An 11,126-nucleotide genomic window follows, 5' to 3' on the forward strand; every position below is an offset into this window, starting at 1 on the left:
AAATATAATTCCTAAAAGAATTTAGTTTTTGGTTTTATATACCTAAGTGTGTTGACCTCATGATGACACTGACACTCCAGTGGATGCATTAGGGGTAACTTTAGGCTAGTATCTTGCCCAAGGATACAACCCAGTCAACCTCCAGCTGAACCACAGCTGGCTCATTCACCTTCTTACACGGTTAAGTTGCACTCAAGTTGAAATCACTGCAAGATCAGCATCTTACCTGGCAATCTCACATTTGCTGACATCAACACCTCTTTTGGGCATGAAGCCCATCCCTCTCTGGGGCTCCTTGCTGCTGAAGGTGTTGAGGTAGTGAACATACGGTGGTTCCTCTGTGATTTCAAAGTACCGGACACTGCTGTCCCCCTAAACACACACACATGAACAAGTGTAAAAACAAGTGTGACTGTGTTAGCATTAAGGCTGATAATACATCTACAATTAAGTGTAAAAATAAGTCACAGTTATATGTCTGTACCTTTCCACAGAGGTAGACCATATTTGCATCTGGATCGTAATAAGGTAACAATACTCCATTACTTGTGTCCAACTCCAAAAGTGCAATAGGTTCCTCAAAATTTGTCTGTGGACAATAACAAGCTGTGAGGAAAACTGACAGGTTTCTGTGTAGATTCATATTATAGTGTGTATATTTTTACAGCCACTCTGTGAAATGTAGTCATTTGTTACCGGGTCCCAGAGGCCGAGCTCTCTCTGACTCATCCTGGTGAATCCTGTAGTGAAGATGTTTCCATCTCTGGTGAAGATTGCTCTCATTGGCCTGATGCCCTCATGTGGAGCCAGACGTTCCTGTTGGTCAGCAGAGAAACAGACATTAGTAACATAACTACAACAATGTAAGAGCTAAAGATTTCAAGTTAATCCTTATTTTCTGTCTCTGTGCCTGTTTAATGAAAGTTTGTGTTTCACTGTTTCCTGAAGTCAAGTAATTATATGGAGCTAATATATTCTTGAACAATAAGAAAAATAAAAATATAGTCACCAGAATAATTGTGCTAATTATTTATAATAATATATACCAATAATATATTTTGAGACAGCTTCTGCATTATATTAGTTTATACTGTGAAACAGTATACTTTTTACATGATTTCTTAGTTTTTTGCATATTTGTCTCACATGAAACTAACACAGCCTTTGATGAAAAGAACACTAACACCAACAGTCAAACACGGTGGTGGTAGTGTGATGGTCTGGGGCTGCTTTGCTGCCTCAGGACCTCAACAATTTGCTGTGCTTTCACATGAGCTTAAACAGGCTATTCAGCCCCTCCAATGTGGTTGAATTAAAACAATTATGCAAAAACAAATGAGCCAAAATTCCTCCAAAGCGGTGGGAAAGCCTTTTTGCCAAGACGAGCCATCTGTAATTTCTACTCACGCACCGCCACCACTTCTCTTTTGCGGGGATCACAGACACGCAGACGTCGATCCTTACAGGTGGTGCAAAACAAGCTGCCGTTACGGTTCCAGCTGACGCTGTAGATGAGGTCTGGATGGTCGTCCATGGAGATGAGGGGTTCACCTGTCCCCACGTTCCAGATAATTATCAGGTTGTCACTGCCTGGAGGGTGATGGAGTCGAAACACAGATAGACATCCTATTCAGGTTTTGTTGTAATTTACTGTCACATAGGGGGCCCAAAAAAAGATATGAAGGATGTCATGAAAACATAAGAGGACACTGGAGGTTTGTGTGTTTCTGTGTCCTGCCTGCAGTGAGTAGTATGTTGCGTGCGGTGGGGTGCCAGCTGACAATGCCGACTCGTTTGGAGTGTCCCTCCAAGACCACCACCGGGTCTGACAGGGGGCGGGTCAAAGCGTGATCTGGAATTTGCCACACCTGGAGACGACACAGACACAGCAATGACGTGAGTTGTCCAAAAATATTATTAGAAGTCATTCAAAATTTGACATCAGCAGAATAAAATACATTTCTGTCTGCATCTCAGGAGGAAGATGTCTGCATCACAACACTAATAAACTAAAATAAAATAAAATAAAATAAAGAAAGTTGTCCTGCAATAGAGAATCAACAACATCTGGCATTACGTGTAATATCGGAGCCTTTCTGCTTTGTTTCTCTTCTTTTCACTTACACGTGACAGAATTTTTGGTATTAAATTCACTGCCACAGATTTATTGTGGAGCTCACTCATTTTAATTGAACCATAACTCTACTGACTGTTATTACAGAGTTATATTTATGTTGCCTCACAGCCATCTATTAAAGCTTACACCTGTGTGCAGCTCCAGTACACTGACGACTGTGCAGATAATCGGAAAGGGTTTCCCTTAATGAAACTGTTTGTGCTTTACCTGCTGCTATTCGTTAGAAGATAATTCAGATTATCTATAAAAAGCTGAACTGCTGCCAGACTTTATCTGTTGGTAGATATTGCGTTGGCCCGTGTCTGTTCACATGGGCTATTTAGTTGCACTCAACCAAAGCCTGCTCAAACATAACTGATCAAAAGTAGCGGGACGAAACATTCAGAAAGGTTCCAGTGCCAAAGATCTCTCACTTGCTGAGCTGATCTAAATACAATACTGAGGTAGTGGCTGTTTAAACCATAAACATATCCATAATCAATACATAAAGCATTATTTTATCAAGCCCAAACGTGGCTAAAACTCTCACTATTGGGCTACTGAGTCACAAAAACTTCAATTCTCAATTCATCTGCTTTATTTAAAAGCAGCTGCTCGTGTCAATGGACATTAGAACACACAATACATTATTCTCAGTACATATTCAGTTTGTTGGAACTGGGTCTTTACAGTTACAACACACAGCTGTTTAAGGCACATATGTTCAAGAAGTCGCGCACAAACACAGACCCATACTCACGACTCAAATGAGCCTGCGAGATGACACAATGACGAGTCTCTGTGAACTTGACGGAATGACATCACAGCTCACAGCAGCTGCACACGTCTGTCTGAGTGCCGGACACAAACAGAGCTCACAAAGGCAAACACACGGCACTCAAACAGCATCGGAGCAGCTGCTGCCACAAGAGAAGCCACGATTCAATCACTCGATCGCGCAAAGATTCCTGCAATGTCACTATGAACAAGTGGGTGACTTTTGGTCTCCGTGACAACTGTGCTGGTGCACACATGCTGAGACATGTTGTCATTATACAATCCAGAAAAAGGTGCAAAGGGCACATGTATAACTAATGTACAATATATATTATCTAAATATATAGTTTATATGTTTTATTCTACCTCAAACTACTTCAGCCATAGGAATTAGGAGGGTAAGTAGCATCCAGGCAGTGCTTATCAAATGCACTCGGTGATCAGCAAGTGTGAACGCCTCTAAAAAGCAGAAGTTTGGAGCAATCGGTGTGTGTTAACATGGGGTGCTGGAGCCTATCCCAGCTGTCATAGGGCGAGAGGCGGGGTACACCATGGACAGGTTGCCAGTCTGTCACAAGGCTAACACACAGAGACAGACAAGCATTCACACCTATGGGCAATTTGGATTAATCAGTTAACCTATCCCCACAAACTGAATGTCTTTGGATGGTGGGAGGAAGCCGGAGTACCCGGAGGGAACGCATGCAAACACAATTTATGTATCTTAAACCTGAATATATTTGTTTGATTGCGGATTGGATAAAAGAAGACATCAGATGATGTTGCCCTGAGGGAATTTTTGTGAGCTCAAACAGATTTCCATATCAAGGCCAGAAATATTTCCTATCTGCTGTCCAAATCAAGATCACCCAGAAATTATCTTTGGAGTGTCATTTTTGCGTCAGTGGAGCAGCTCATCACACTGTGAACACTTAACCCGGTTCTCATCTCGTGCTTTTAGAGCAGCTTACAGCTCTTCACATACTGTAAGTAATTACTGCCTTTTACTAGTGTGGATTTTGTCCCAGAAATAACAGTTTAACACTTTGTCTGACCGCAGCTCGGCCAGGAAACACTGTGGTCCAGGGAATTATCCAGACATTAACTAGTCTTATCTGAAGAGCTGAAGCCTGTTTATATCTAAATTAACTCCAGAACAAGGACCACAAATATGCATTATTTATTTTAACACAGTCTTAGAAGAAATTTGAAACAGCGCAGGAATGCTGAATAGTAAAATTAGCTGGGACACACAAAATGTCATGGATTATAAAATGTTAAAAAAAAAAACAGCTGCTATAATGGGTTTAAAGGATGTATAACCTTGTTTAGTTTCACATCAAGTGCTTTCATAACAGGCAAGTATCATGGCACAGAAATATAAAGACCTCACAGTGACCCCTGCTGACTGAACTCAGTCATGAGACATCTGCAGTGTATCACAAACACCTCTAAAACTCTTCTGGTTTCCGTCTGCCATCCTAAACTCAGCAACAACAATAATGTAAGATGAGAATGCAAAGTGTGTTTACAAAGCCCCAGCTGCTAAACAATATGGAAAAGGTAAGCCACATAATCAGTAAGGTGACGTGATTTTAACACATTAAAATCCCATTCCTGCTGATGTGAGGTGATCAGCACCAGATGGAGCAGGACATGATCGCAGATACCGATACTTTAACTATTTTCCATATTTCTTGCTCACGTCTCCTTATTTCCTGCATGTTTGACGAGAGTTTTGCCCGATATGATAGGATACTGATAGGAAAATACTTGACAACAAGCAGGGAAACAGGTCATGAGGAAGCTGTCGTATTGTGGATGCCATAGGTTTGTAGATGCATTACAGCAATGAAGCCGGTCACAGGCAGAATGCTTTGATCAGCCTTACAAAATATCATGCGTGGCCTGATGGAGAGATAGAGATGACGCAGAGCAGGTGGGTGGAGATGCAGACAGGTAGACGCACTGACGCGTAGACTGGTTCTCTTAACTTGTTGTTCATTTAAGAAGCAGGAAGACGTGACAAACTCAAGCTGTGAAGACCTCTATGACTGCTATCTGAGTCACTGAATAACAAACTCCTCCACATGCATCTGCAACTTGTCTCTCCCACCCACACACACACACACACACACACACACACACACACACACACACACACACATTACCATTGCAGTGCAGTCCTCCGAACAACTGGCCAGGATATTGTCGTCATGAGGGCACCAATCGATATCCAGGACGGGTCCAGAGTGACCAATCACCAGCGGGTAGTTCTTATCCACACGACCTGTCTGCAACACAGAGGACTGAGTTAGGACTGTGTTTGTATAACGGGTCACCATTAATAATCAATATTCATTCATTTCTTTAAAAAAGGTCAAAATAACAGCCTTAAGCCCAGTCAGACATCAGCACAGCTAGGTTAAAAAATTAAAACAACTATTTTCCCTCAATGTGAAACAGTCCTGGAATAATTAGCTTAAAAGTTAATTCTTGATCTCAGACATAGTGGGTATAACCATGAGGTCCGTTTTAATAGCTGCTCTCCAGATTTTTACCATCTTCCTCAGTGGAAGACTCTTAGTTTTCAAGAATAAGTAGATGTTATATGTGAGATCAAGAGCTGTGATGGGCCAAGAGATTTTTGTTCAGGTCTATTTCCTGATACATAAACTCATAGAATTGAAATAGGGTGTACTTTATTCTTCAGATGACTGTACATGACTGAGATTTAGTTGGATATATTTGGAGAGCTCCTTTTAAGCTAATATAGATTGGAAATGGGCAACCGTTTGAGAAAACATATTTAATACCATCAAATATTTTTCTCAAAGGTGTATTTCTGATCTTAAGTGAACCAGATGTGGCAGGAAGAACCTTTTGAAACTTGTCTCAAAAGCAGATGTTTGAAGACAACCCAATGTTCCCATGTTCCCTGTTCCCATGGTTCCTTTCATGTGAACATGTGTATCAGCTCTTAGATATAACTCCGTCCTGACACACACTCAGTCACACTCCAAGAGTGGTGTATTTATAGCCGAGTGACGAGGCGTTGAAAGGGGAGTTTTTAATGTGGCCTGTTGGGGACTCAGTGGGGGGAAGAGGAGGATGGAGAGCACATTGGTGTGTATTAATAGCGCGTCTGTTCACCGTGACTCCAGTAAATAATCATGTCCATTCCCTTAGTGCCTCAAAAAAACCTCTGCATTGCTTTGTGTCCTGCTGCTCTTTTTCATTAATTAGCACCTCTGAGATGCTGAAGAATCCCACCGGGTATGACCTTATTACACCCACATACTGTTTATGTTTTCTTCTTAAATCTCGGAAATGTAAAAACCGGTCGCTTAACCTTTTGTAGTCGAGCTGAAATACTAACCTTTGTGTAAGCTTAAAACACGAAGTCCAATTTTCCCCCCAAATTTCTAGACTGGATAATGTTAACTTGTTCTTGTAACTCTGGGCAGTGATTGGCTGTGTAGTTCAGTTTAATTTCTGCAGTCTTATTACAACAGTGTGAAGTGCGCTGAGCTCGAGCATGAACTCTCACCACGTTAGATGTAAATCAAAGGTGGATGTTACATCACGCTGAAATAAAACCCAAATCCAAATATATTTATCCAACTTAGCCCTGAAAATGAATTAAACACATTTCACTAACCAATATCAGGATCACTGGGTCACTTTTACCCTCCCAGTAAAATATTCACACAAGTTAACTACATTTCTGGTGTCAGCTTGCACTGTTAGCATCACGTCTAAGAAAAGCAGCTGATTTCTTATGAATTGCATGTCTCAAAGGATCAAACACTGACTCTTCTGTGTATTTCAAAATAATTACTGGACCACAGGACAAAGGAATTTGCCAAAAACCTTGCCGTATACAAGCAACACTTCAGCTCCTAGCGAAAGCTAAATACTACCAGACAGTCTTTTACTGAGACTAACACTCATGAATGAAAGTCCACCTCTGATCACTGTGCTTCAGCAACACTGAGAAACAAAAACAAAGTGTATAAGCTGTTTGTAGTTTGCCGTTTCTGCTGTTTTTAAGATCTAATTCTGAGTGTTCTTCTTTAAGGATACTATTTATTGGATGGCTGGATTTCCTGCTGTAAAAGTTGTGTATTTAAACTTTAGGCAAAATTACACACATCAAAAACAGTGTCCACACTCATTTAAGCAGTGCTTTCACTTAACAATGCCAATTCACGTACACCAACATCCAGAAAAGCACCAGATATGCACTTCTTTTTCTTTTCTTCCTCTTATAGAGCAATAATAGTCTGCTGTTTCTCTTTTAAAACACAGACAAACACGTAATAAAAGTATATCTGCTTGCAACACGCACACAAACACCACTCAGCAGCTCAACGACCATAAATAGCTCGATATAAATAGAAAGAAAGAGCCAGTTGATCAGCCAGAGTTCATCTAATGTAGATCATGAATATCTGTACATGATTTAATGTCAGTCATTTAGATACTCCTGCAAATCAGCATGAGACATGTAGAGCCATGCTGTCAATGTTCCTAGAAATCCTTTTTCCCAGAACAGAGCTTATTACAGTCACACTTTCATTTACACTCTACATCACACAGAGAAGCAAATGAGGTGCTATTAATTTTTATTGTGATTTATTGGAACGCTGGTCGACTGAGAATTGATTCAAGCACAAAAAAGCTAAAAACATGTCAGATATTTGAGTGTTACATTTGAATCCCTCCAACCCTCTGACCTTTACTGACCTTAGAAAGGGGCAGGACCAGAAACGCTCCTCCTCCACTGGATTCAACGATGACTGCCAAGAACTTTGGATTGACGGCGCAGAAGGAGCTGTCCCATGTCACCTTGGACACACGAATGTCATCGTAACCCTGCTCAGCCTTTACCGCCTGGCCGAAGACGTGACGAAACTTGCTCTGCCGCACGATGCTGCGACTCATGGCTGAGGAAAGGAGAGGGCAGACAGGAAAGAAATGAAGAAGAATTAGAGACCGCAGAGAGCGGCGATGAAAGTTTAGATAAAGATAAAGGAAGGAGAGGATGAAAAAGTAGAGCTATCTGAGGAGTTTAATGTGTCTGCTGTACATGAATGATTTCAGGGGATTTCATTTGGAATGATGTGTCATAAACGGAGACAACAGAGAAATCTGTTAATTACAGTGAAGCACATGCCTCAGTCTGTGCTTTTAATCTGTGGGTTTAAGTATTTATATAACTGCTTATTTAATGCTTAATTACTACTGTAATATGTTTAGGCAGTTTTTGCTGTTTTGAAAGTTGAAAATGACTAACTAACCTCTTTTTGGTATTTATTTTATTCGTTGAAAGTATTTGCAGATCAAACATAAATACAGGATAGTCAAAAGTTATATAAAGCGTTATTTTTTACAACATGAAGCAGGTGCAGAATGGCGAGATTGAAAGTTTGTTCTTTGACATGTCCTGCGATGGACTGGCGACCTGGACTGGTAGAACCTGCTTGTACAGTCTATGACACAGTAGGCTGTGTAAGCAGTTTTTTTGTATTACACTCACTTTTTCATAATTACTGTTAGGCAGTAAGCTTGAGGTTCTTTCACATTAAACTGCAAACTTAACAGACTTAATAATATCGTATTTCCATTTACTGACAGTACATTTTCTGCACTGTTTCATTTAAAAATGACAACTTGATTTTCTGACTGCCGCCTCACAGTGAGAAGTTTCTGAGTTTGAACTTTTGGCGTGGAGTTTTCATGTTCTCTCTGTGCTTTCATGGCTTCTCTCCGGGTACTCTGGCTTTCTCCCACAGTCCAAAGACATAAGTGTTAGGGTAATTAATGGTTCTAAATGTGTCATAGGTGTGAATGATTGTCTCTGTGTTAGCATTGGTATTTGCCTGGTGACCTGTCCAGGGTGTACTTCTGAACTAGATACGCAGTTAAGAACATGGATGGATTTCTGTGTGTGGACAGTTCTCACAGTGGTTTGTACAAAAACTGTGCTGTTGCTGTTGCTGTATGTTGTTACTATTATTTTCAACATTACAATTTCTGAGCTTCTAATAAAAAAAAAAAGTCTATTAAGTAAATAAATAAGAAGAGCTCACTTATTTTGCCACAGCACACAAAGTTCATGACTTATTTATTATTTATATTAGTTATACTGAGTTTGCATGCTTTTTAAGTGACACCGATTCATTATAGTCTAATCATGCTCTACAATGATTAATACTAACATCAGTGTTGCTTGTTTCTTAATAAACATTTTAATTGCTTCAAACACTGTGACTTTTTCTCCTGTAAATGATGATGAATTCTGTAATTTGATCTTAGGCTGTTTGTTGCTATCCTGTGGCTGTCGCAGGCAAAAGGCCAACCGGACTGTAATCCTCCGAAACACCGGGGGATATTCTGTAACAGTCCTTGCCATTACTGCAGATATTAATAGGTGATTGTCCCACCAAACACTATGTGGCAGCCAAACATCAAAGACAAACACTAAGACACAGAGAACAGATAAAAGGTAGGAGGGGGAGAGAACTTGACAGATACAGTGTCACAGCCCAGCACTTCAGTCACACAACTCCTGTGAGAATATGCCGATTCAAACAGACCTAACATACTTGCAGACTCCACTGGCTTACATAAGGCTAAAACTGAAAGCCCTAGTCTAAAAGTAGGTCTGTATGGGGCCCCTAAGAGATCTGACTAATGCAGTGACTCTGTGTGTTAGCAGGATTACATTAAACTCTAAGCATTAGACTTTTCACTATTCAGATAAAACCTTTGTCAATGATGCTGTCTGACTTTCACAGTAGGATATATCACAATCTGCCCCAAAGTTGACTTATGAGGGGAAAGAAGCTCCTGGAACCTCTGTGAAAGAGTCACATCCCAGAGACCACTTCAGCAAAGCCAACAGTGGGGCATTTAACACCTCATTATACATATTATATAGTTTTTACAATAGGATGTCAAAAAAAAAAAAGAAAAGAAAAAGAAAGAAAAGACTGTTAATGATCACATAATGACGTTCTCCTGGTCTAATGCTTCTTTTTCTAAGTACACTGATTTCTGTGCTCTACTGTCAATGTCTTGTCATGTAATATAAGCCAAACTAAAACTGAGGCAAAGAGTAGATTTTAGCATCTGTGAAAAACCTCTTGCTATTAATTCCGCCTCAGGTTAATGAGATGGGTCTGCTCTGTCGCGCATGGCACGGCCCTGGAGAATCCAGACAGCGAAAGAATGACACTGGCACTTTCCTAATATAGACATGACAAACTGCACTGTCCTACCCGGGCCGGCCGCTCCTCCCCGGCGATCCCAAATGGTTCCAGAAAGAAGGTCCCGCACCCTGTGTCGTTTTATCACTAATGAGCTGACTGTAAATCTGATCTGCCACTGCGCACAGCCTGCAGAAAAACGCATAAAACACGGGAACAGAGACTGGCAGGGGCGCAGGAGGAGGTGGAGGTGGTGGGGGTAGTCATGTACAAAGTACTCCTTAAAGTATCCCGCAGCTGCCACAGCATGCAAGACTTAAGATCAGTTGCCAGAGGCAGAAAAGTGCATAGTCACAACGTCCCGGCTGTGTTTTCGGGGTTTCCAAATGTAAGGACGCGCTCGTTCCTCTCCAGCTGCGCAGTAAAGAAGCTGACGCACCTCTCGCCCCACTGCAGCACAGACACCGACACACATATTAAGAAACACAGTCTCACCTCAGGTTTTGGGGAGACCCCACTTCCCTGGATAACGGTCACGGTTTATGTCGAATGGACTGCTACTCCTCCTCCTCCACCCTCTCCCTCTGCTGCCTTTATTCCTTTTGGATTATATTCCCTGCAATCAGCTGTCCCGGAGTCGGTGCGGACTTTTAGTGAGGAGAGAGCTGGAAAACTGCGCTACGGTCTTCGGCAGGGAGAGACAGAGGGGAGATGCCGGGGGCAGAGCAGGAGAGAGAGAAGGGGGAGGGTGCGGGTGGATGGGTGCAGGGTGGGTGCCGTCTATTTTGGAACAGGTGCGCCTTTGACAAGTGGGGGAGCGCGTTCCCGGGGTCACTGCTTGGGATAGATGAATATGAGTTAAACTGGTAAATGAGCACACCGCTCAGCTGAGCTGGTTTCCAAAGCTGCTTTTAAAGTCCTTCTATTGACAACTCTGGATGTTGGGCAGCCACTGTGAACACCCCCGGGAAGTTATTTGGGCACTTATTGTCCAAAAGAAGGTTGTTTTTAATTGCACT

The 11,126-nt window shown here is 41.6% G+C and overlaps 1 protein-coding gene across 2 annotated transcripts in view; it reads right to left on the reverse strand.

Moving 5' to 3' along the window:
• The window catches only part of coro6 (coronin 6), a 15,035-nt gene extending 4,222 nt beyond the window's left edge, over positions 1-10,813 (reverse strand). For both annotated transcript variants that reach the window (XM_080866959.1, XM_080866960.1), the window contains exons 1-8: positions 10,603-10,813; positions 7,643-7,842; positions 5,065-5,187; positions 1,739-1,868; positions 1,412-1,590; positions 697-816; positions 485-589; positions 227-372 (exon numbers count right to left, since the gene is read on the reverse strand). In XM_080866959.1, coding sequence (XP_080723085.1) covers positions 227-372; positions 485-589; positions 697-816; positions 1,412-1,590; positions 1,739-1,868; positions 5,065-5,187; positions 7,643-7,840 — 1,001 coding nt within the window. In that variant the 5' untranslated portion in view covers positions 7,841-7,842; positions 10,603-10,813. The remainder of the gene's footprint in view (positions 1-226; positions 373-484; positions 590-696; positions 817-1,411; positions 1,591-1,738; positions 1,869-5,064; positions 5,188-7,642; positions 7,843-10,602) is intronic.
• Between the last annotated feature and the right edge of the window lie 313 nt (positions 10,814-11,126).

The sequence above is a fragment of the Rhamphochromis sp. 'chilingali' genome (genome assembly GCF_963969265.1).
Source record: "Rhamphochromis sp. 'chilingali' genome assembly, chromosome: 19".
Classification (NCBI taxonomy): domain Eukaryota; kingdom Metazoa; phylum Chordata; class Actinopteri; order Cichliformes; family Cichlidae; genus Rhamphochromis; species Rhamphochromis sp. 'chilingali'.